Source organism: Colius striatus, chromosome 4 (assembly GCF_028858725.1).
Source record: "Colius striatus isolate bColStr4 chromosome 4, bColStr4.1.hap1, whole genome shotgun sequence".
Classification (NCBI taxonomy): Eukaryota; Metazoa; Chordata; class Aves; order Coliiformes; family Coliidae; genus Colius; species Colius striatus.
The window spans coordinates 96,758,232-96,782,015 of record NC_084762.1 but is presented as its reverse complement, the minus strand read 5'-3'; the positions used below and the strand labels follow the sequence as shown (position 1 = coordinate 96,782,015).

At 53.5% G+C, this 23,784-nt stretch overlaps 1 protein-coding gene across 2 annotated transcripts in view; it reads left to right on the top strand.

The window, feature by feature from the left end:
- ZC3H3 (zinc finger CCCH-type containing 3) overlaps window positions 1-23,784 on the top strand; it is a 198,816-nt gene that overhangs the window by 1,489 nt on the left and 173,543 nt on the right. For both annotated transcript variants that reach the window (XM_061995738.1, XM_061995737.1), the window contains exons 2-3: window positions 1,183-2,572; window positions 5,896-6,092. In XM_061995738.1, the coding sequence (XP_061851722.1) occupies window positions 1,183-2,572; window positions 5,896-6,092 (1,587 nt within the window). The remainder of the gene's footprint in view (window positions 1-1,182; window positions 2,573-5,895; window positions 6,093-23,784) is intronic.

The window sequence follows — 23,784 nt, the reverse complement described above, 5'->3', positions numbered from 1 at the left end:
TGCTTATTCTTAGCAGTAACTTGTTCTATTTATAGACCCCAAAGGTAATTTTTCCTCCTTACTAAGGCCACAAACTCCATTTGAGCCATGTGGGGGATCTGCCTCTGGCCAGGGGCTCCTGTGTGGGAGAGTGTGAGAAGAGGGAGGAAAACATGGGCCTCTCCTTCTCCAGGAAGGGATCTGCTGACTCTGCTCTTCCAGCACCACTGTGACTCCTCCTCAGGAAGAAACTTTGCAATGTGCCTAAAATCTAAGGCTCAAAAACCCATCGATAATCCCTTTTGTTGAGAGGGTTAGCTGAGGCTCAACGAGTGCAGACCCTCCCTGATGGACACACATCTGTGATCCAGATGACTCTTAGTAGGCCAAAGCACTGAGGGAGGTGTTTTGACTGGGCAGAGGGAACAGGGCAGGGGCTCAACAGCAAAGCTGAGGCTGCCTCAGAACCTCCTTGTCGCTACCATGAAGAAGTGGAGCCACAGAGCTGAGGAAGGGGCTGGAGCACAAGTGCTGTGAGGAGCAGCTGAGGGAATGGGGGTGTTGAGCCTGGAGAAGAGGAGCCTGAGGGCACACAGGAGCTCTCTGCAGCTCCCTCACAGGAGGCTGTGGCAAGGGGAAAGTTGTTCTCTTCTCCTGAGCTACCAGTGACAAGAGGAAACAGCCTCAAGTTGCACCAGGGGAGGTTGAGGTTGGAGATGAGGGACAATTTCTTCCCCAAAGGGCTGTCCAGCCCTGTGCCAGGCTGCCCAGGGAGCTGGGGGAGTCCCAGAGATCCCAGAGCCGTGGGGCTGAGGGCTGTGGGTTAGTGGTGGCCGTGGCACTCCTGGGGGAATGGTTGGACTCAGTGATCCTAAAGGTCTTTTCCAAGATTGATTCTGTGATTCTATTGATCATCATGGTATAGTTAAAGATTTGGTGTTGAGATCTGATGTTTGCCCAGCAACTGTTAGTTCAGGACACTTGCTTTGGGAAGGTGGGTTGCAAAGGACGTGGCAGTGCCAGGGGAGTGGTTGGAATCCATGAGCTTAAAGGTCTCTTCCAACCTCAGTGATTGCCTGCTTTGTGTTTGGGGCTGGTGGTGGCTGTGCTGGGCTTTAAGTGTTCCCTTTGTCCTTGAAAGCACTGCTGTGATGGCCTCAAGCTCCCGTGGGGCTGGTGATTGACAGACTCTCTCCTCCTTAGGTCTTATAAACCACCACAAGAACACTCACGGGGACGCGCCACGGCCGCTGCCGCCTGCACCAGCACCGAGGTGGAACAACCCCCACCAACCTGCCTTCAGCAGCAGGAGGGGGACTTTTTCAGCCAGATACCCCCAGCAGGCTCCCAGGGATTTCCAGCAACGCCAGGGTCACTCCTGGAGGCAAAAGTATTCCCTTGTCAACCGGCCACCGGGGTCAGCTTATGACGTTGGAAGCACCAGCAGCAGCTCTCAGGTTTTTGGAAGCCATGGGGACACTCAGGCCTCTGAGCCACCAGAATCATCCCCAGAGAGACATGTGGACTTAACCACGGATGGAAACATAGTTGTGGGGATCCAGCTGCCGCAGAGGGCTGGCCCCTGTGCAGGTGGGACAGGTTTTGGTGAGGTGGAGTCTTACTGTGAGGTTTCTGGGCTGGAATCGGTGGTCACTGCTGCAGGTGGTGCTAAACAGGTGCAGAGATCTCTGTACACAGGCAGGAATGAAGAGGTCAGACCCTCCCTCTCCATTTCCTTCAGTTCATCTCACCGACTCGTGAGCTCAGCCTACGTGGTGGAGAAGCCCAGGATGGTGCGTGTGGCTGGGAGCTCCCCTGCCTCGTGTGCAAGCACCAGTGAGGGTGCTGTGAGCCTGAAATCAGAGCCACAGCAGCCTTTGGCGCTGCCACATCGAGAGCCAGCTCAGCATTTGGGCCAGAGGAAGGCAGAACCTCCAACAGCAGGGCAGTCTGGTGGTGGGCAGGTGAGGGAGGCTTTCGGAGAGCTGGAGCTCCTTGGAAGTGGCGAGAAGCTCTCGAGACCTGCTCAGGCTGGGACTTTGGGAGGTGGGATGACTCTGATGAAGAGCAGGTTTTCCACAGTCCCCAAAGCTGTTGGTCTCCAAAGAGCTGCTTCAGCTTCTGCCTCCAGCAAAGCTCCCAAGTTCAGGAAAACTAATTACACGTGGGTGGCAAACCCTGGTAAGTGCTGCCGTGGTGTGAAGAGATGGGCCAGCCCTAGAGCTTCTGAAAGCACTAAGAGAGTGGCTGGTGGAGCAGACAGAGCTGCCAAACTATCACCCAGAGCAGACATGGGAGCAAAGCTGAAGAAATCAAGCCTGCAGTCCAAAGTGGGTGTTTCTCCCAGCAAGTATAAGTGGAAAGCCTCCAGCCTGCAGAGCTCACCCTCCACCTCCAAGTCGGTGTTCCGCTGGCGATGCGAGGAGCAGCCCAAGCTTCCTGCCCACAGCCTCCCTCGAGCTGTGGCAGCCCCAGTTCTGCCCAGTGCAGCCTCTGTTGGGCTCAGTGGGGCAAAGCCCTTCGGTGATGCCACCTTGTCCAGCTACAAAGTGAAGAGTCGGACCAAAATCATCAAGAGAAAAGGAAACTCGGGGTAAGTTGCTGGTTGTCTTTGTGGTGTGGTAGTGGCTGTGTCTCGTGGCAGTTGGCTTCACCTGAGATGTGGCTGTGTCATGGAATCTCAGAATGGTGGGGGTTCAGGGCCCTGCAGAGCTGCCCCAGCCCCTGCTCCAGCAGCTGCCCCTGGCTCAGGGGGCACAGCAACGTGTCCAGCTGGGGTTGGAAACCTCCCGAGCAGGAGCCTCCACACCCTCCCTGGGCAGCCTGGGCCAGGGCTCCCTCCCCTCAGCACCAAAGGCCTTTCCCCGGGCACCTCCCAGAGCCCCCAGTCCCCGGCCCGGCCTCAGGCGCTGCCGGGCTCCAGCCCCAAGCCGGGGGCAGCCCCAACCCCGGCGGCTTTCAAGCGGGTCCGCCCCGCCCCGCGCCGCGCATGCGCACGGGAGCGGCCGCCGCGGGCTTCAATCGGGTCCGGCCCCGCCTCGCCCCGCCCCCAACTCCCGCCGCGACCGCCCCGGGGCCTCCAAGCCGGGACCCTCCCGCTGCTGCAGCCTCCTGTGCTCCGGGCTCAGCAGCCCCAGGGCTGCAGCCTTTGCTCCTCACACACACGTTGCAGCCCCTCAGCACCTTGGCAGCCCTGCACTGGCCTCTCTGCAGCACCGCCCTGGCTCTGCTCAGCTGGGAGCCCAGCACTGACACAGGGCTCCAGCTGAGCCTCAGCAGAGGGACAGAACCTTCCTCACCCCGCTGCCCACACTCTTCTTCATGCCCCCTGCCCCACGTTTCACCTGCTGCCCCCCAGCACTGCCAGGTCCCTCTCCTGGAGCTGCTCCCCAGCAGGTGCCCCCCAGCCTGTGCTGGTGCTGGGCTGGTTCTCCCCAGGGCAGGACTCTCCCTGCCCCTCAGCAGCTTCTCTGTGCCCAGCTCTCCCTGCCTGGCAGCTCAGTCTCTGGTGCATCAGCCCCTGCTCCCAGTTTCGTACCATCAGAGACCTCCCTGAGGGTCCCTCTCTCCCCTTATCCATGTGTAGAAGTGAAATTGCTAGGAGAGCTGTTGTATCCTGAAGGGTGCATTTGCCTTTCTCTTTCCCCAGGCTGTGCCTTTGTTCTGTCTGGAGGCATCCTTCCTGCCTGCCAGGGTTGGAAGTTGTAATTGTCATAGCAGTTTGTATCACTCTGACTTTCACCTTTCAGGCAGAGCTGGGTTTTTGCTCATCTCCTTTCCCTATTCTCCAAAGACTTTTCTGCAGCACTGAGGAGACTCCTCCCTGATCTGAATAACAGACTTGAGTATTCAAAGGGAAGGAAATAGCTGTCTTCTTGTCCTGACTGATTTTTCAAACTCCTTGTTGCATTGGGGGCTGGGGAAAGAAGAGGTGACTCGAATCACCCTGTTCCAGTGGCCTGTCCCTGTAAGCCTTCCTGCTGACCCTGGGATGGAACAGGGATGGGAGGTGAGCTCTGCATGCCAGGAAGAGTTATAGAATTGTAGAACCATTCTGTGTGGAAAAGACCTTTGATATAATCAAGTCCAACCACCACGAGTGTCTGTGGTGCTCTGCTGCTCCTTCCCTCCCTTGGTTGCCATCCTTCAGTGCCATCCACCACTCTAACCCAAAGCAGCCCCCCTGAAGGCTCTTGCTCTTCTTGTCTCATTGCTGACCAATATGTGGCTGCCATAACAACCTCAGGAGAGCTCCCTGAGCCAGGGCAGCAGATAGTCCAGAGTGAATTCTCCCCACTGGCCGTGTCTGGGAGGGACAGAGCACAATGGAGAGGGTATAAATGAAGCTTGGTGGAAGGAAAAGGTGTGTGGGCCTTGCACCAGGCTGGGAGCTGAGAGGAAGCAGTTGAGAGGTTGGAATGAAACTCTCTGAGCTCTGATGTGTTGTGGAGGTGCTGCAGGGGCTTTGCTATGTTGTACTCCTGCTGAGAAGGCTGTTTTGTGCTCCTTTTCTCAGCAGGGCTGGAAGCAAACCCAGCCTGTGCTGCAGGGAAGGGGTGAGGCTTGGTGGCACAGCTGTGTGACCTCTTATCACTGAACTCAGAGACACTCTCAGTAGAGTGGACATGTGGTTTGGCTCCTTTCTCACCTTAAATAACACCAAGCCTGAGCTCTTCAAAGTTGAGGACCGTGTCCTAAACAACTCTTCCAAGTGATGCAATGAGCTGGTCATATGGCACTGGTTGAGAATCTGGTACCTTGATTCCTGCTGCTGTTTCCCAGATCCTCTGCTCAGTGTTTCACTCCATCCTTGCCTTGCCCTCCTGGCTGGCTGGGGGATGTGGCTGTGTAGGGGTTGTGCTGGGAGGATCACTCTGGATGCCTGGAGCAGCTGGGATTGATTAGTTTATTATTTAGGCAGTCAGGCAGGTGAGTCAGGCTGTCTAAAGGCCAGCAGCCCCAGGGCTGTGCTCAGTGCTGGGCCCCTCACTCCCTGCCACAGGGACACTGAGGGGCTGCAGCTCCAGGGCTGTGCTCAGTGCTGGGCCCCTCACTCCCTGCCACAGGGACACTGAGGGGCTGCAGCCCCAGGGCTGTGCTCAGTGCTGGGCCCCTCACTCCCTGCCACAGGGACACTGAGGGGCTGCAGCTCCAGGGCTGTGCTCAGTGCTGGGCCCCTCACTCCCTGCCACAGGGACACTGAGGGGCTGCAGCGGGGCACTGAGCTGGGGAAGGGGCTGGAGCACAAGTGCTGTGAGGAGCAGCTGAGGGAATGGGGGTGTTGAGCCTGGAGAAGAGGAGCCTGAGGGCACACAGGAGCTCTCTGCAGCTCCCTCACAGGAGGCTGTGGCTGGGGGGCAGATGTTCTCTTCTGAGCTACAAGTGACAGGACAAGAGGGAACAGCCTCAAGTTGCCCCAGGGGAGGTTGAGGATGGAGATGAGGGGCAATCTCTTCCCCAAGAGGTTGTCCAGCCCAGTGCCAGGCTGCCCAGGGAGCTGGGGGAGTCCCCAGCCCTGGAGGGATCCCAAAGCCCTGAAGCTGTGGGGCTGAGGGCCGTGGGTTAGTGGTGGCTGTGGCAGTACTGTGGGAACAGTTGGACTCAATGAGCAAAGATCTCTGCCAGCCTAAATGCTTCTGTCCTCTGCTTTGTGCTCAACACATGCAGGTGTAAGGGAATGGATTTAGGTTCATTCTACATCTGTGGAGGTCAAATACCTCATTTTCCACTTATACTTTAGCAGGAATTGCTCGCCCTTGCCTGTTGATTCACTTGCTGTTTTGTGTCTGCTGCTTCTTGTTAGGGGAGCAGCGTGGAGCTTGCTGACCCAGCTTCTCCACATCTGGGCAGGGGGGACCAAGTGTGTGTTGGTCACTTCTCTCCCCTCTTCTAACTATGTGCTGTTCCCCTTCCCAGTTCCCCTCCAGAGAAGAAGAGCAGCTCCTCAGCCACCACACCCCTGAAGAGCCACTTCCACCTCAGGAAGAGAAACTCCTTGCGGGGCAAAGCTTCTGTGACACCCAAACGCTCCTCTCCCAAGGGCCTGGTGCACATCACCAAGCACAGGCTCTGCAGGCTGCCAGCTACCAGGATGCAGGGCTCCTCCAAGGAAGGTAGGAACAACCATGTCAAGGGGTCATCCTGCTCACTGACTGTGTGAAGCATTGCCAGGGCTCTTGGATGCGGCAGTGGGTTACCAGCTCCTCCAGTTGTTGGGCCTGGAGGAAAAACTTGGCTGGAGTAAGACAAGAGGTTTTTTTTACTTTTCTTTACTCCAGAGGTGGCTTGTGCTTTGATATCTCCAGACAAGGCCATTTTAAAGCTTTAAAGCACATTTTGCTGCCTGGTGCTTTTGTTGCATGTAGAAGGGTGAGGGAAGGCTCCTTGGGTTGTGACTTGCCTCCAGAAGTAAAGCTTTTGTGTAATGAACCTCTGTTTTCAGGAAGCCAGTTGTGTGGTTTCTCTCTCTCTACCTCAGCCAGGGAGCTGAGAGGTGTGATTACAGTCCTTTTGCATTCAGGCAAGTAGCTGTGTTGTGGTATTGGTACATTTGGTTGGATGGAAAGACAAGAGTAGGGGCTTGAAGTCCAGGAAAGGGAAAAGCTCTTTGTGAGAGGAGAAGAAAAAGAGTTTCTCTTTGTGAGTGTTTGAAGAGGGGTTTGGAAGGATGTTGGGGGACAGTGAGAGGAAGATTTTTGGATCTGGTGCTTTAGGAGATGGGCAGTGACCCATGGGAGAGGAAGGGACAGGGAGATTAAGATGTGCAGTTGCAATATTGCTCCAGTATTCCAAGCCTTGCTCCATTTAAGGGTGTCAGCAAGCCCTGTGGTGTCTGCAGAGGTGTGGAAGCTGCACCTCTGCACATCTGGCTGTAAGTTTTCAGACAGTGTTGTGAAGACAGTGTGTACTGCTGGAAGTCTTGGTCATACCTGTGCTTTGGTTGTTCTTCTGTGATCTCCAAAACCAGAGGTGGTGGCTGTAGCACGTGGACAGATCCAGCTGGTGATGTGGGGACAGCAAAGCTTTTCTTCCCTGGGTGATGGGGATATGTGGGATGGGGAATGCAACCCTTCCTTCATCCTCCCAGGAACTGACTGCTGCCTATTCTGGGGTGAATTTAGGACTCAGACCTCACAAGTCACTTGGTGGTTTGTCTTTCTGTAGTGTGACATGTCCAGCACAAGTAACTGAATAAATCTTGATGCTGTAAAGCTCTTTGAGGGAGTTTACAGTGCTTGCTGAGAGCCTGGGATGAGCAGTTGTGCATGGGCTCTGGACAGACAGAGCAATCTGAGGTTGCAACAGCATTTTACATATGAGGAAACTTGAGACACTGCTGCTAACAGGTATATAAACTGATCCAAGAGGTTAAACCAGACCCTTGTTCTTCATGTAGTTCTATGTGCACCTAGGCTTGTGCAGAGGCCTTTAGTTGAGTTTGCTCAGCTGTGTGAGTTGCTGGGAGAAGACACAGCACTGAAGCTGCTGCCTTGGGAAAGCTCCTCAGAGCTCACTTGACTTGGCAAACATCTCTTCTTTTTACAAGCTGGCTGTAGAAAAAGGAATCCCAATGAAATGAAGCTTCACATAGGATGCAAAGGGACCAAAATGACCTTCCCCCACCCCAGGAGCCTGACTGGCAGCTGCCAGAAGCCAAGGTCTTCTGGGCACTTGTTTGGAATCCTAGTTCCTTGACTGAAGGAAACCTTTCCACACTGAAAGGGGGTTTGATCTTAAACTGCATGGGGCTAAAAGTGTGGAGATAGAGCAGGGAAATGGTTGTGCTTCTGCCTGCTTTCAAAGTGGCAAATAAGGAAGCTTAGAGGAAAAAAAAGAAGGATTGTAACCCTAGAAATGACTTTGGGACAGCATGTAGTTCATTTCCCTGTCTGACAGTGGATGAAATGACCCAGGCCTTCATGGCAGATGTCAGCTAAGCCTGACACAGACAAAACCCTGCTTTGTGTGAGTTGCCTTCCATTTCTTTCCAGCTTGGATCTTCTCAGGGGCAGCTCAGGGCTGTTTGCAAGCTGGTTATCTGCTGCAGTGACACTTGGTGACTGGCTGTAAACCTGCTGTGAAAAAACAAAAGGTCTTGGTTTGGTTCTTCAGACAACTGCAAGCAAAAGGAAATGCCCTGGCTGCTTTTTCCTGTGTGTGGGCACGTGTGAGTCTCCTCTTCCTTCCTTCAGAGATGCCTCACAGCCTCCTTTCCTCCTGCCTCACTGTGCTGGTGGGAGCATGGACACTGATGTCTGAGGCTGGGAGTTAAAAATGCTTCCCCACCATAAATACAACATGGTTTCTGCCTTTCCTTCTTGCTCTCTGCAGTGGAGAGGAATTATTCCCCAGTACATGAGCCACTGTTCAGGCTGGAAAACGACCTGGCAGGTGGCACTGGGATCCATTCACTTGAAGCTCTGGATAGTCTCCTTTAGGCTGCCTTTCTCCTCTCAGGGAGAAGGGTTCAAAATGGTTCCTGCTGTTAGTCCAGCCTCTCTGCAGAGCTCAGTTCAGTACATCTTTGTCCCACTTGAGCTCTCTTGCTGGGTGTATTTGCTGCTGCTGTGACTGTGGGGACTTGGCTGGGTGTCCTCTTCCCACACAGGTTCTCTAAGATGTGACATGATGCTGTAGGTTTGACAGTTCCTGTCATCTTTACCACACTCCCAGGCTTTCACCTGGCTGCTGCTGGAACCACCAAGTGCAAATGCTAAATGCAGCTTGGAGAAGAGGAGGTTGAGGGGAGCCAGGAGCACTCTGCAACCACCTGGCAGGAGGCTGTGGCTGGAGCTGGTCGGTCTCCCAAGCTACAAGGGACAGGACAAGAGGAAACAGCCTCAAGTTGTTCCAGGGGAGGTTTAGGCTGGAGATGAGGGACAATTTCTTTCCCCAAAGGTTGTCCAGCCCTGTGCCAGGCTGCCCAGGGCTGTGCTGGAGTCCCCATCCCCAGAGGGATTCCAAAGCCATGTAGTTGTGGTTGAGTGCCGTGGGTTAGTGGTGGCTGTGGCAGTGCTGAGGGAACTTGATGGTCTTAAAGGTCTCTTCCTACCTCAACAATTCTCTGCAGGCTGAGCAAATAAACCCAGCAGACCTTGACTGACCCTTCACGCTCACCTTCATGGATTTGGTTCCTTTGTTTAGAATGGAGCTGACCAGTTTGAATCCTTTGTAGTGTAAGGCTTTTCCTTGAGAGGCTTCAATCCTGGGCACTGTATTTGCAGCTTCATGTGTTGAGCTATTCTTACACTCCAGGTTTCTACAGCTGTTCAATTATTGCTGGCCTCTGTATGCTAGAACTTGTACAAGAGGCTTGTTAGATGCTGGATGGAGCAGGGAGGTTTTCAAGGCAGCATCTGAAAGTCTGATGAGAGAGTGCAGCCACTGATGAGGCCTGGAGCAGCTCAGGCATTGCTGCCTCTAAAGGTGTAACTGTGTTATGTAGTGATGGGTGTCTTCTGGTTTCACTGCAGTCCTACAGTGACCTGGGAATATCACAGGATCCCAGCATGGTGGGGGGTGTGCAAGGCCCTGCAGAGCTGCTGCAGCCCCAGCCCCTGCTCCAGCAGCTGCCCCTGGCTCAGGGGGCACAGCAACGTGTCCAGGGGGAGTTGGAAACCTCCTGAGGAGCCTCCACACCCTCCCTGGGCAGCCTGGGCCAGGGCTCCCTCCCCTCAGCACCAAAGGACTTGCTCCTTGGGTTTGTGTAGAACTTGTGTTCCAGTTTATGTCCATCACCCCTTGTCCTGGCACTGATAACCCTTATCCTTTACCCTGTCACCATCAGCCCTTGTCCTTCCCTGAGTAACTGAAGGCTTGTGGGTTCAGTTCCTGGCTGAGGTTACCTGAGAGGTTTTGGGAGGGTTGTTTTTAGTTGGAGATATTAATCTGATGGTGGAGTTTTAAGTCTTGCCATTTCTTCTAAGACAAGTGTGAGGGAAGTAGATGGGGTACAGAGATGTTACTGGGAGCAGAGTGGGGCATGAATGGAGCACTGAGACTGATGTTAAGTCTCTGGCTTGATGCTGAAGTAACAATACCCATTGCCTCTCTTACTGGAACCAGACTGGTGACAGTCTTGGGCCAGCCAAGTGGCTCAACCAGCTTACTGCTGGTTTGTTGTCTGGAGTCAGAACATGCACATTCCAGCTACCAAACCAATTAAAAACCTGGATGATTCATGCTGGGCTTGTGATGCTCCTGCATGGATGTGGTTATGCTGGAGCCTGGATCTGAAGGACACTGGTGCCTGTGTGGTGAGTGAGCATCCAGTGTGCCCACATTCCCAGGGAGCTGCCATGTTGGGCACAAATGTGTGTCAGGGCTGAGGACAGCTGGGGAGGAGCCTGCCCTACTTTGTGCTCTGCAGCTGTAAATGCAACAAGCTGGCTCAGCTCCTTCCTTCTGCTGTGACACAGCTTTGCTGTTTTCTTGTTTGCCCTGTTAAACAGGCTCCTGAGGTACAGGCCATGAGCTCTGTGGTGAACCAAAGGCATCAGTCCTGCCATTCCCACCTGTGTCACATAAAGGCCTCTCCATCTCCATCTCTCCCAGCCCCTGCTGAGCCTCTGGGATGTCCTGCAGTGGGGCAGCAGCTCTCCCAGCCCCTGCTGAGCCTCTGGGATGTCCTGCAGTGGGGCAGCAGCTCTCCCAGCCTCTGCTGAGCCTCTGTTTGATCTCCTGCAGTGGGGCAGCAGCTCTCCCAGCCTCTGCTGAGCCTCTGGGATGTCCTGCAGTGGGGCAGCAGCTCTCCCAGCCCCTGCTGAGCCTCTGGGATGTCCTGCAGTGGGGCAGCAGCTCTCCCAGCCTCTGCTGAGCCTCTGGGATGTCCTGCAGTGGGGCAGCAGCTCTCCCAGCCTCTGCTGAGCCTCTGTTTGATCTCCTGCAGTGGGGCAGCAGCTCTCCCAGCCTCTGCTGAGCCTCTGGGATGTCCTGCAGTGGGGCAGCAGCTCTCCCAGCCCCTGCTGAGCCTCTGGGATGTCCTGCAGTGGGGCAGCAGCTCTCCCAGCCTCTGCTGAGCCTCTGGGATGTCCTGCAGTGGGGCAGCAGCTCTCCCAGCCTCTGCTGAGCCTCTGGGATGTCCTGCAGTGGGGCAGCAGCTCTCCCAGCCTCTGCTGAGCCTCTGGGATGTCCTGCAGTGGGGCAGAAGCTCTCCCAGCCCCTGCTGAGCCTCTGTTTTATCTCCTGCAGTGGGGCAGCAGCTCTCCCAGCCCCTGCTGAGCCTCTGTTTTATCTCCTGCAGTGGGGCAGCAGCTCTCCCAGCCTCTGCTGAGCCTCTGGGATGTCCTGCAGTGGGGCAGCAGCTCTCCCAGCCCTTGCTGAGCCTCTGGGATGTCCTGCAGTGGGGCAGCAGCTCTCCCAGCCCCTGCTGAGCCTCTGGGATGTCCTGCAGTGGGGCAGCAGCTCTCCCAGCCCCTGCTGAGCCTCTGGGATGTCCTGCAGTGGGGCAGCAACTCTCCCAGCCCCTGCTGAGGCTGTTTTACATTGATGTTTCCCCATGGTCTGTATTGAGAGGTGCTTCCCTCTGAATCACCTCAGTGATCATCCTAGAAGGAAAACAGTGTCAGACTGACGGCAGCTCTCCTGGGATTGTTTGGGCTGCTGTCAAGGTGAGCTGTTACCAGTTAACTCCAACAGACTCATTTAATGATGGGGAATGTTTACTCAGAGCTCAGGAACTGGGGCATGTCCCACAGTGACGCTGCTTGGGTGGGCCAGTGGAGCAGACAAAGTGTTTCTAATGCAGCTAGTGCTCTGCTCATGTTGTCACAGGCAGGGCTTGTGCCAGGGCAGGGGGAGCTCAGGAGGAGCTCAAGTGCTTTACCAAGAAGAATAGAAAATGTTTTGTTGCTCAGGGGAGACACATTAACTTAGATAAACCAACCTTTAGATGTTGGACTTCTTGACCACTTAGTACTTAGTCTGCCATTAATATTAACAAGTCTCCTAAGTTCTTGGGCTGCTTTTAGAGGGGAGGAGAACTTTTTGTGTCTGAATCAGGGACCTGGTACAAGAAGGATAAAAGGCAGAGGTGGTTTTTGTCCTTATCCAGGGAAAAGCTGGGGGACCAACAAGGATCATCCAGCTGCTGGATCAGTCCTTGGGTTACTGTGTGGTGTAGAAATAGAATGGTTTCAGCTGGGAGACACCTTTCAGCCCATGGGGTGCAGCCTCTGTCCCAGCCCCATCAGCCACCAGCCCATTGCCCTCAGTGCAACACCCACCCAGCTCTGAAACCCCTCCAGGGCTGGTGACTCCAGCAGCTCCCTGGGCAGCTGTTCCAATGCCTGACAGCCCTGGCAGCAAAGCAATCCCTCCTCACCTCCAGCCTCAACCTCCCCTGGGGCAACTTGAGGCTGTTTCATGTTCTATTGCTTGTTACTGGGGAGCACAGACCGACCCCCACCTGGCTGCAGCTGCCTTTCAGGTAGTTGTAGAGTGAGAAGGTCTCCCCTGAGCCTTCCTTTCTCCAGGCTCAACAGCCCCAGATCCCTCAGCCCTTCCTCAGCTGAGACCAAATCCTTTCCTAGCATGGGAGCCCAGCCTCTGGATCCTCTCCAGCACCTCCATGTCCTTCTTGTAGAGAGGGGCCCAAACTGGACACAGCATTGGAGGTGCAGCCTCAGCACAGCCCAGTGCAGGGCAATGAGCAGCTCCCTGCTCCTGCTGACAACACTGTTCCTGAGCCAGGCCAGGATGCCCTTGGCCTTCTTGGCTACCTGGGCACACTGCTGGCTGTTGATTAACACCCCCATCATGTTGAGGCACAGGTAACACAGCCTGTGTGGATGCAGACAGGATCTAACCTCGTGACTGATACTTTTATCTCCAAACTCACGTGTGTGTTTGTTTTCTTTGCCAATTCTTGGGCATAATGCTGGACCCTGATGGTGGGGAACCTGCTTTAGCAGGGGCTGGACTGTAGGATCTCTAGAGGTCAAACACCCTCTGTCCTGTGAGTCTGGGATAATTAGAAGTGCTTTTCCAGCCTGAACTTCCCAATCCCCTGGGATTGCTCTGGGGAGGTTGCTGTGTCCTGCAGTCCCTGTTTGGGTGCAAGGAGCAGGAGGAGGCCAGGCAGTAATGAAGCTGTGGGTGAACTTTCCACATGTGGCAATTCCCCCAACCATCTTTTCCTTCCCTTTTGTCATCTGACCCGAAGTGTTTGGAGTCCAAACACACAGCTCCTGCTCTGTCACTTGCTGAGTAACTTCCCTGCCAGTGCTGGGATGTTGTCATTACGTTGTTAAATGGCAACTGTCTGTCCTCAGTTGGTTTTCTGTTGCTGATTTGTTAGAGCAAAGAGGTGATGTAATAAAACTGTGCGTCGTGACACCACCGTGTCTGGTCTGATGAGCTCAGAGAGCTCTTACCTGCTTTCTCCAAACTGGAGATGGGGTTATTCCCCCAAAATGCAGGGCTGTGATCTTTTTATCACTGGCTTTGAGGGCAAAGCCTGACTTGTGAGTGAGGTTTGACTGAGGCTGACCCCGAGGCCGTGTGGCCGCTCCTCCCGTCCCGTCGTAGGAATCCCCCTCTCCCCTTTCACAGCAGCCTTTAACTCCCAGCTCCAGCTGGCTGCCTGTTTGAAACCTTGCAGGACGAGACCCCTTTCTCAGCTCTTGCTTCTGATGAAGGCAGGTGAGCCCTTGCAGCCGTGAACCTTTCCTCACCCCTGCAAGACAAGAATCGATGCCGCTGCCCTCCTCGGCTGCCGCAGCGCTGGCGAGCATCCACCTTGCCCGGACATTTGGCCTCACGGCACCGTCGTTTCTTCATTCCCTTGGCTTTTTCTTTAGGGATAAGCTGAGAGTGCTTCCAATGAAGGTCTTTCCTCTTCTTTTCATGCCGGGGCTCAGGAGCCGCGCTGTGCCTGGAGGAGCCCTGCTGTGCCTGGAAGGTTGGCTCTGATGCTCTGGAGGTGGCTCCGGCGCTGCCCTGTCCTTCCCCGCAGCCCTGCAGAGGGCACTCGTGCCTCTCTCATGCTCCCCCCCGTCCACCTTTTTCTGGTTATTGATGGCCTAATTTCGTCTTTATGTGAAAGAAAGCAGATATCAAGTAATTTGCAGCAATAACCTGCTAATGCTGGGCCAGTATCAAAACTCCCATGTTCATTTCAAGTGGCAGATAAAACACTAATATATAATTATCCTTGCAAATTGGATTGTTTTAAATAACCAAAAGGCTATGGCCAGGAGAAAACTATCCCATTTCCCTTGAGTTACTATTGCAGTGTAATTGCTGCGTTCAATCAATTTCCTTGGCATTAGAAATTCCATCACAATCAACATTAAGCTTTATTCATTGTGATGCCTAAGAGCTGGGCCATTTCTCCTCTTTTCCTTAACTGGCAAAATTAATCAGGGAAAAGATTTTAAACATTTCCCTGTGTGAAGGAGGTCAGCTCTGCCACTATATTGCTCAGCAGATAAGGGGGCTAATAAAAAGGAAATTGAATTACTAATGATCGCCAGGAACAGAGTATATAAAACCTGGCAATGGCCCGGTGCAGGGAACAAGGAGAATCAATTTTCTTTGGACAAGGTGTTGCTTTGGGTGGTGTGTGTGTGGGGGGGGGGGGTTTTTTCCCTCCCCCCTCCCTTCCTCTTTGGACTTTGCTTCATATGATCAGCGATTTAATTGGAAAGAGCGTAAACAGGAGGAAACGGGTTTAGGAAATAATGAGCCCGAAGGTGTAAAGTGCTGCAGGATAGATGCTGTACACAATTTATTTGGCACTCCAGATAATGGCTTTAATTGAATTCCAAACTGCATTGTTCAGCAGCAGTTGAGGGCTGCCTGCCTGCCTCGCCTGGGGGATCGCACACCCTTGCAAAGAGGCTCCTCCGGTGGCTTTTCCCCCTCTGTAATGTTCCCCTTCTGGGCAGCACTTCCCAGGATTGCTGGGGCACAGTCGTGGCTGAAGGCAGAAGGAGGAGAGAGTGAGAGGCATTTTTTCTCTGAGGAGATCCTTTATTGTATCACTGTTTGTATTTGGTGCTGAATTAATTCCACCTTGGACAGGTTTGGATGGGTCAGTGGGAGATCAGGAGGTGTGGAAACTGGCCCGTGGGGTCTGTCTCGTGTCATCCGACAGGACAAGGGGTAACAGGGAAGTGCTGCAGAGAGGCCAGTGCAGGGCTGCCAAGGTGCTGAGGGATGGAACATGTGTGTGAGGAGCAAAGGCTGCAGCCCTGGGGCTGTTCAGCCTGGGGAAGAGAAGCCTGAGCTCAGGGGGAGCTCATTAATGCTGCTCAGTCCCTACAGGGCGGGTGGCCAGAGGCTGGGGCCAGCGTTTGGTGTGTGGTGGCCAGTGGCAGGACAAGGGGTAATAGACATCAACTGGCACCCAGGCAGTGCCCCTGGCCCAGGAGGAGCAAGTCCTTTGGTGCTGAGGGGAGGGAGCCCTGGCCCAGGCTGCCCAGGGAGGGTGTGGAGGCTCCTGCTCAGGAGGTTTCCAACCCCAGCTGGACACGTTGCTGTGCCCCCTGAGCCAGGGGCAGCTGCTGGAGCAGGGGCTGGGGCTGGGGCAGCTCTGCAGGGCCCTTCCCCATCCCCTCATTCTGCAATCTTCCACTTCAAATCAACTTATTTGCTGTGTTCCAACTGAACCTCCCCAGTTAAAAGCCCAGCTGCCTCCTGCCATGTCTACTCATCCCCTGGTCTGCAGATCACACTGCTTTGGTTGATCCCTGGCAGAGGTGGGTGGTTGGACGAAACACTTGTGCAGCTGCGTGTCAGCACGAGGAGCTGTGCTGGGAGGGATGTCTCAGCAGCTGGGATGCACAGCTTCATCCTTTCAGTTCTTCTTTGGCTTTGGAAAGTGGTGTGGGCTCGTTCAGGGTGGGAATAACACTGTTCCTCAGCACTTGGCCTGTTTAGAGCACTGTGCAGGCATTAACTGTGGTAAGGTGGCACAGGAGGTGTCACATTTACCATCTCCATAGACATACCTTGGCAAAGAAAGCCAAATAGATAGGGAAGTGCAGCAATGACCTGTCTGTGGCCACAGCCAGGAGAGCAGTTTTTGTTGGTTTCTCCCTTTAACATCATTCTTTGCCTTTCTCCTGCTCCAGACTGAGAGAAGACAGCGGGTTCGTGTCACCAGTTTCCTATTTGTCCTCTGTTGCCACCCCCAGCCTTCACACTGGTCTCTGACAACGTGCTGGATAGAAGGAAATCCTCTTTGTATTTGCTTCTTTCCAGAGAGAAATCCCATCAGGGTTCACCCTGCTATCTGCAGAAGACCTTCTAGAGCTCCTTGATTTCAGTCAGAGCAATGCTCACCTTCCAAAGCCACTTCCCCGAGCCCTCATTGCTCTTCCTGCTCGCTCGGTGACAGGAGCTGTGTGGCTGTTGGGAAGGGTAAGGGCAGAAGTGGAAGGAGCTGGTTTGCATTCACTCTGTGAGCACAGAAAGTCAATGAGGGGGTGTAATGGTGAGGAGTGAGTTATGGCTGGCATCCAAATGCCCAGCTGCTGTTAATTTTATTGACACTGGGCTGTTTGGATCCCTCTGACAGCAATGGCCTCTGTACCCCCTGCAGCTCCTTAGCAAGGGGAACGTTTCTACTGGGGAAACTGCTGTTGGGACACTGTTGTTTGCATTTGGGGGTGGTTTTTTTGAAGCTGTCTTCTTTGCTGGGTGTATTTTTCTTGTTCATCTCAGTGAGTTGCACAAGGTGTTGCTGCCCTGACACCTCAGATCACGTTTCACATGACGTGTCGCGACGTCTCCATTACCTCTTCGTAGATGGAATCAAAGGTGGTGGTCCCTGCCCTCCAAAGAAGCCCTTGTATCACCCATGGCACAGCTCAGACCCCCCTGGAGTTCATCATCTCTTTCCTCCTCTGCTCCATCATCAATCCCATCCTTCTGAGCAGGTCTTTGCGAGCTGCTCCGAAGCCGCTCGGGGCCGGTGAGGCTCGTGGCATTACGCTGTCAGACGTAGGTTTGACCTTGCCCATAAATCATTATGTTGTCAGGTTTCTCTTCTCCCTTTCGCTGGCTTGTCCTTGGGAGCCAGGGGTGGAGTGTGGCTGGGGAAGGAGCTGCTCACTCCTTCACAGGGATGGGGAGAAGTTCACATAGTTGGCTTGTTGCCGGCGCCGGTTACGTCCGTGTTCGTAAGTAACGGTTTAGGGTTTCTGGCTTCACTTGGCATTTACAGGTGACTTGTCCCAGGCTCCAAGAGGAGCTGCAGGCAGCCAGCAACGGGGATTCTGTTTTCAGAGCCCTCTTCTTAAAAGTAACAAGTTGCTTTGAGGGAGGGAAGTCAGCCTTGCTGAACGAGGTGTCACCATGTAGATAACGTTGTCCCCCAGCACTCGGCTGGAGAGCTGCAGCGTGGGGGCAGGTAAAACAGAGCCTGTGACAGGAGAAATGTCCAGACTGAAGGTGACAGTGTGCCTTTACCTGAAGATGAATGCAAAGTGCTCCTTGTGCAGGTGGTGAGGCCTGGGGATGGAGGTAGAGGTGGAGAGTGAGCAGTGAGGGTGTGGGGAGCAGCAGGTGACGGTGTGTAAAACCACTCTGCTCTTCCCATGGAGTTGCTTTAAGTGATTCCTCGTTTCTCTATCCCCTCTTCCTCCCTTTTCCTGCAGAACTCAAACTCCATGCTCAATTTAATGTTGAAAACCCACCTCTCAATACCTGCCTCCCCTGTTTCTGAGCCTCTCCCATACCCACGTGCAGTGCCAGCTACCATTGGATTGTGAAATTCTGTTAGTAGCAAGCAGCTCTTTGGCAAAGGGTCTATTTATACACTAATAGGACAAATATTTGGCTTTGGGGATGCATGACATCCTTCCCTTGGCTGTGACCTTTGATATTTTCAAGCCCATGAGGGGCTTTTCTAAGAATTCAAACCTTTCAGGGACAGCACGGTGCAGAACAAAAATAGAAGGAAAAAATAGAAAACAGAGCAGTAGGTCTCAGCCCAGCAGTGCAGCCTCTTGCTCAGCCTCCTGGGCCTTGTGTCATGCCACTTCTTGGCCTGGGCCACAAACCTGTTACTCCAAATAGCACATCCTCAGATCAGGCTGGCACGGGGTAATTTTGGTCATGGGCCTGTTGGATGTCTCTCCTTGCTGTTATTTTTACGGTGAAGAGGAATTCGTTGCTGGAAAGGGATGGGGAGTTGATAGAGAGTCTGCTTGTGCTGCTAAAGAGTAGAGGCTGGACTCTACCAACTTAGAGCAGGTGGTTTCTGTGCTGTTTGGGGTATTTTTTGGCAGTGTTCAATCACTCTGAACAAACCTTGCTTGTAAGTTGGAGCTAGGTTAGTGCCTCACTCATCCATGAGCAGAGTTGTCTTCCTCTGGATGCTCTGGCTGTGTACTGAAGCTTTTTAAACCACTTTGGAATCATAGCATCCCAGAATGGTGGGGGTTGGAAAGAACCTCTAGAGCTCCTCCAACCCCTGCTCCAGCAGCTGCCCCTGGCTCAGGGGGCACAGCAACGTGTCCAGCTCGGGTTGGAAACGTCCCGAGCAGGAGCCTCCACACCCTCCCTGGGCAGCCTGGGCCAGGGCTCCCTCCCCTCAGCACCAAAGCACTTGCTCCTTGTTTTGAACCTCTCTTGCTCTTCCTGCTGCTCTGAATTTCAGTGCTGTTGCTCCTTATCCCCTTGGTTGTCTTTTCTTAGGCTCTTAAAGTAAAACCAAGAAAAATAAAACCAGGTGTTTGAGTCCCTTAAAAGACACACAGATGCCTCTGTAGCCTGAAGCTAACAATGAGCCTCTTTCTCCTCCCTTTTTTTTGGTGTGTGTGTTTTCTCCTTGTGCTCTTTTCTTTCACCTCACCCACAAACCGACCAAAGGGATCCCTCACAGTCACTTGTTGACGTTGCTGCCCTTTCCTGTGCTGTGACCTGATGCCTTTCTTCCCTGTTGAGGTGAGGGAGCACTGGCAGGGGCTGCCCAGATGGGCTGTGGAGGCTCCTTCTCTGGAGACATCCCAACCCAGCTGGATGAGTCCCTGTGTGCCCTGCTCTAGGTGCTGCTGCTCTGGCAGGGGGGTGGCACTGGTCCCTTCCATCCCGTGTGATTCCGTGGCACTCAGTGATGGGAGTATCCCCTTCAGCACTGTCATGACTCCCCAGATCCCACCCCAGCAGATGCTCAGCTCCCTGTAAAACTTTGCTAGCTTTCTCTGTTCTGCTTTTCTGCTTCCTATTCTTCTCCAAATCCCTATTTACAGGTGCTTTTATTTTCTGTACGTTTCCTTTTGCAAACGCTTCCCGTTGGATTCTCCCCAGAACCCCTCGCGGGCCGGTCCCTCTCTGATCCTGCACAGCTGAGTTAGGAGCCATTCACTCAAGGAGTTGCCTGTTCACTCTGTGAGAGAGATAGAAATAGAGTAATACCCCTCAGAACATGGAACAGATGTTTAAGTGCACCTGGGGTAAGTGCTTCGTGGGCTTGACAACATCTCACGAGCCCTACAAAACTGTGCTGCCGCAGCAGCTTTCGCGGCTTTGAGCTTCTGCCTTGCTCTGAGGGATGGGGAAGCTCATTCACTTCACTTGTCAACAGGAATTTGGCTGCTGCCCCCAAGAAATTTGAGTTTGAGGAAGGTTTCATCCTGCCTGCTGGCTCCTTGTGCCTCTGTATAATCCGCACGCTGGCGGTTTTTGTCAGCCTTCTATTCTGGATCGCGCTCGAGGTTGTTTTGAATAGCACCAAGGAAAAGGGTGTTTGTGTGGTTGTTCTGGTGGTGGGCTGATGAATGGTGGGTCCAGATCTGTTCTCACAACTGATCCCACTTGTTATTAGGCCTTAAGCCTGCCCTTGAGGGCTCTCTGCTGGAAAAGGGCACGAGCATACTTGGAGCCTTAGTGTGGGCTGTTAACTCCTGCCTCAGTTGTGATGGCAAAGCAGTGTGCTGCTGCTCACTGCACCAGCTAATGGCCTGGGACACCTTGTCCTTGGCTGGGACAGAGAGTGCCCAGGCAACTCTGTGTCTGTGGGTGGGATGTGCCATACAATTTTTCCCCCAAGAACCTTGCCAAAAACAAGGTGTCTGCAGCAAGACAAGCTGCTGTGTGTTACCACAGAACGGGGGGGGTGGGAAGGGCCCTGCAGAGCTCCTCCAGCTAAAGCAGCTTCCCCTGGCTCAGGGGGCACAGGAACGTGTCCAGCTGGGGTTGGAAACCTCCTGAGCAGGAGCCTCCACACCCTCCCTGGGCAGCCTGGGCCAGGACTCCCACCCCTCAGCACCAAAGGGCTTTCTCCTATGTGCCAGGGGCACTGCCTGTGTGCCAGCCTGTGCCCGCTGCCCCTTGTCCTGCCACTTGAGACAACAGAGAAAAGTGTTTCCCCATCCTCTGGACAAACACCTTTTAAATACTTGTAAGTGTCTGTGAGATCCCCCTGAGCTCAGCTTTCTCTTCTCCAGGCTCAACAGCCCCAGGGCTGCACCTGGTGCAACTTGAGGCTGTTTCCTCTCGTCCTGTCACTTGTAGCTCAGGAGCAGAGATCAGCTCTCCCCTGGCCACAGCCTCCTGAGAGGGAGCTGCAGAGAGCTCCTGTGTGCCCTCAGGCTCCTCTTCTCCAGGCTCAACACCCCCATTCCCTCAGCTGCTCCTCATGGCACTTGTGCTCCAGCCCCTTCCCCAGCTCAGTGCCCGGCTCTGGAAATACTGCTTTTTGGGAAAGGTGAACTCTCTTGTTTTCAAGTAGAGCCCATCCCCTCACCCAAATGGTGTTGGCTGGCTCCCAGTGACTGGGCTGACTGGTGTGGGCTTCACCTAGTGATGACGACTTTGAACTGATTTCCCTGCAAGGCTCTTGTTCACTCTGTTCCTGGGAAGGGAAGATGCTCGGTGTGGAAGTACCTGTTATCCACAAAGAACAACCCCCAGGGGACGTGTTGGGGTGAAACAGGTTCATCAGAGATCCTGCTCTGTACATAGAGATGTGTGTATGTGTTTTTAAGATAAGATTTACTCTACTATCTCAACATTAACTGGGGCATTTTACAGTGCTCCCCTTCCGTGAGCTTCCGTGATCCATCATCTCCCTGCTAGCCTGCCGGAGTGGCTGTTAGATTTTACTACACCAACCACTGTAAAAGGGCATTAGAGCAGTTAAATCTGGAGTCTTGCTTTCATAAGGAAAAAGAAAATGCTGAATTAGGCAGTGGAAAAGGCAACCACAGCGATACTTTAATCTTGCATAAATTACCCGAGGAGTCAGAGGCTGGCAACTTTATGTATTGTTCCAGCTCTGCTAATTAATTATTCCAGAATAATCCATGGTTAGAAAACCCAAACTTTGGTCCTTTTCTCTCTTAATGGACTGTGGGATTTACTTTCAATATGGCAGCTATGGTTATTATATCTGGTGTGGCCACACTTCAGCTTTAGCCTCCCTATGCATGGGGTTAACACATTGGCTTTCCTAAATTGCTGTGGTCTAAAAGGCAACCAACCAGGGAAATGTTGCTCCAGCACTTCACAGGATCTCAAGGGTTGGAAGCGAGCTGGAAAGCTCAGACAGTGCAACCCCCCTGCCAGAGCAGCAGCACCTAGAGCAGGGCACACAGGGACTCATCCAGCTGGGTTGGGATGTCTCCAGAGAATTGTGGGTGTAACTCATGGCATTTGGCTTTGGAGTGAGGCAATTCCTGACATCCAGAGGAAGTTGAGTCTTCACTGTGACTGGATGAGTGGAGGTGAGGTGGCTGGAGAGCTGCTGAGTGATAGAGCCCAGAGGGGGGTGAGCAATGGCACAGAGTGGAGTTGGAGGCCTGTGGCCAGCGGAGTTCCACAGGGATGGGTTCTGGGGCCAGTCTTGGTCAACATCTTCATCAACCACCTGGGTGAGGGCACAGAGGGACCCTCAGTGAGTTCCCTGCTGGCACCAAACTGGGAGCAGGGGCTGATTCCCAGAGGCTGAGCTGCCAGTCAGCGGGATCTCGAGCGGCTGCAGAGTTGGGCACAGAGGAACCTGCTGAGGTTCAACAAGGACAAGGGCAGAGTCCTGCAGCTGGGAAGGAACAACCCCCTGCAGCAGCACAGGCTGGGGATTGACCTGCTGGAGAGCAGCTCTGCACAGACACACCTGGCAGTGCTGGGGGAGAATCAACTGCCCATGAGCAGCAACGTGGGCTCGTGGGCAAGAAGCCAATGGCAGCCTGGGGGCATTGAGGAGAGTGTGGGCAGCAGGGCCAGGGAGGTTGTGCTGCCCCTCTGCTCTGCCAGAGCTGCTGAGGCTCAGCTGGAGTCCTGTGGCCAGTGCTGGGCTGCCCAGCTCAGCAGAGACAGGGAAGTGCTGCAGAGAGGCCAGTGCAGGGCTGCCAAGGTGCTGAGGGCACTGGAGCATCTTCCTTGTGAGGGAAGGCTGTGGCACCTGGGGCTGTTCAGTCTGGAGAAGAGGAGCCTGAGCTCAGGGGGAGCTCCTGAATAGTGACAAATATCTCCCTGGTGGGTGTCAGGAGGTTGGGGCAGCACTTTGTTCTGTGGTATCCAGCAACAGGACAAGGGGTGATGGGCTGAAGCTGGAACACAACCAGTTCCATTGGAACATCAGGAGAAAGTGTTGGAGTGTTTGAGTGAGGGAGCCCTGGCCCAGGCTGCCCAGGGAGGGTGTGGAGGCTCCTTCCTTGGAGGGCTTCAAGCCCCAGCTGGCCACGTTCCTGTGTGAGCTGCTCTAGGTGGGAGCTGCTTCTGCAGGGGAGTTGCACTGGATGAGCTCTGAAGGTCCCTTCCAACTCCACCATTCTGTGACTTTGTGATTTGAAGGATGAGGTGCTCTAAAGAAGCAGAGGAGTTATTTAAGAGGCTATAAAATGGTCTAGAAATTGAGGTGATCTGATGAGCAGGCTGAGAAGATCTGTGCAACTGCAAGGAGTAGGTTCATCTCTTTCTGAAATAGGTGGTGAAGTTCTCACCCTTAAACTTTTACCCTTATGCTTCATGGTTTGTACATTGAAAACCTTAATGTCTGCTCTGGCTCACATGCTGGGCCTCAAGTAGTGAAGTAGAAACCTTTCAGAAGTCAAGCAATGGGACTTGTTGCCATGTAAATCATTTCTTGTCAGCTGGATTGTTTTCTTCATGTCATGCTTTGGAAAGGGAAAGTAGAAAATCACAAGACAGAGGTGTCTGCCAGCTCAGAGAAAACCATTTTGCCCTTTTAGCCTGCTTTCCTCATGGGACTGAAATAAGACTGAGGTGCTTTGGGATGATGTGCTTCATGCAGGAGGGAGCACCTTGCAGAAGGGTGCTACTGACTGTCTTGGAGTACTTCTGTGCCTCATCCTCTATCAGGAGGAGGAGAGAGACAACTAAGGGATGCCTGGATAAAGGAAAATACAGGTTGGAGAGGATGACTTGGATGATTTGGATCATATTGGAGCATGGTTAGTGGTGGCTGTGGCAGTGCTGCAGGAACAGTTGGACTCAATGATCCTGAAGGTCTTTTCCAACCTCATTGATTTTGTGATTCTTTTCATCATTGAGGTGTAATGAAACATTTGGTGTTTCAATCATGTCTGCTGTTTGCCCAGCAGCTGTTAAGTCAGGACTCTTGCCTTGGGAAGGTAGATTGAGAAGTGCCTTGCTATGCATTGCAATGTAGCAGTTGAGCCTGTGCTTCATCCTGCTTCTAGTTTCTAGACTTAGTTATTATCAGCTTTGTCCAAAAAGGGTCCAAGCCCTTTGGTTAATCTGTCCTGAAGAGAATGAAAGTAGTCATAAGGTTGTCAGCATTAGGAGTTGATTCTGCAGCACTGTCATTAAAAAAGGGTGATGATGGGACCATGTCCTTGGATGTGAAGGTAAAGACCTAAGCAGGAGCAAATC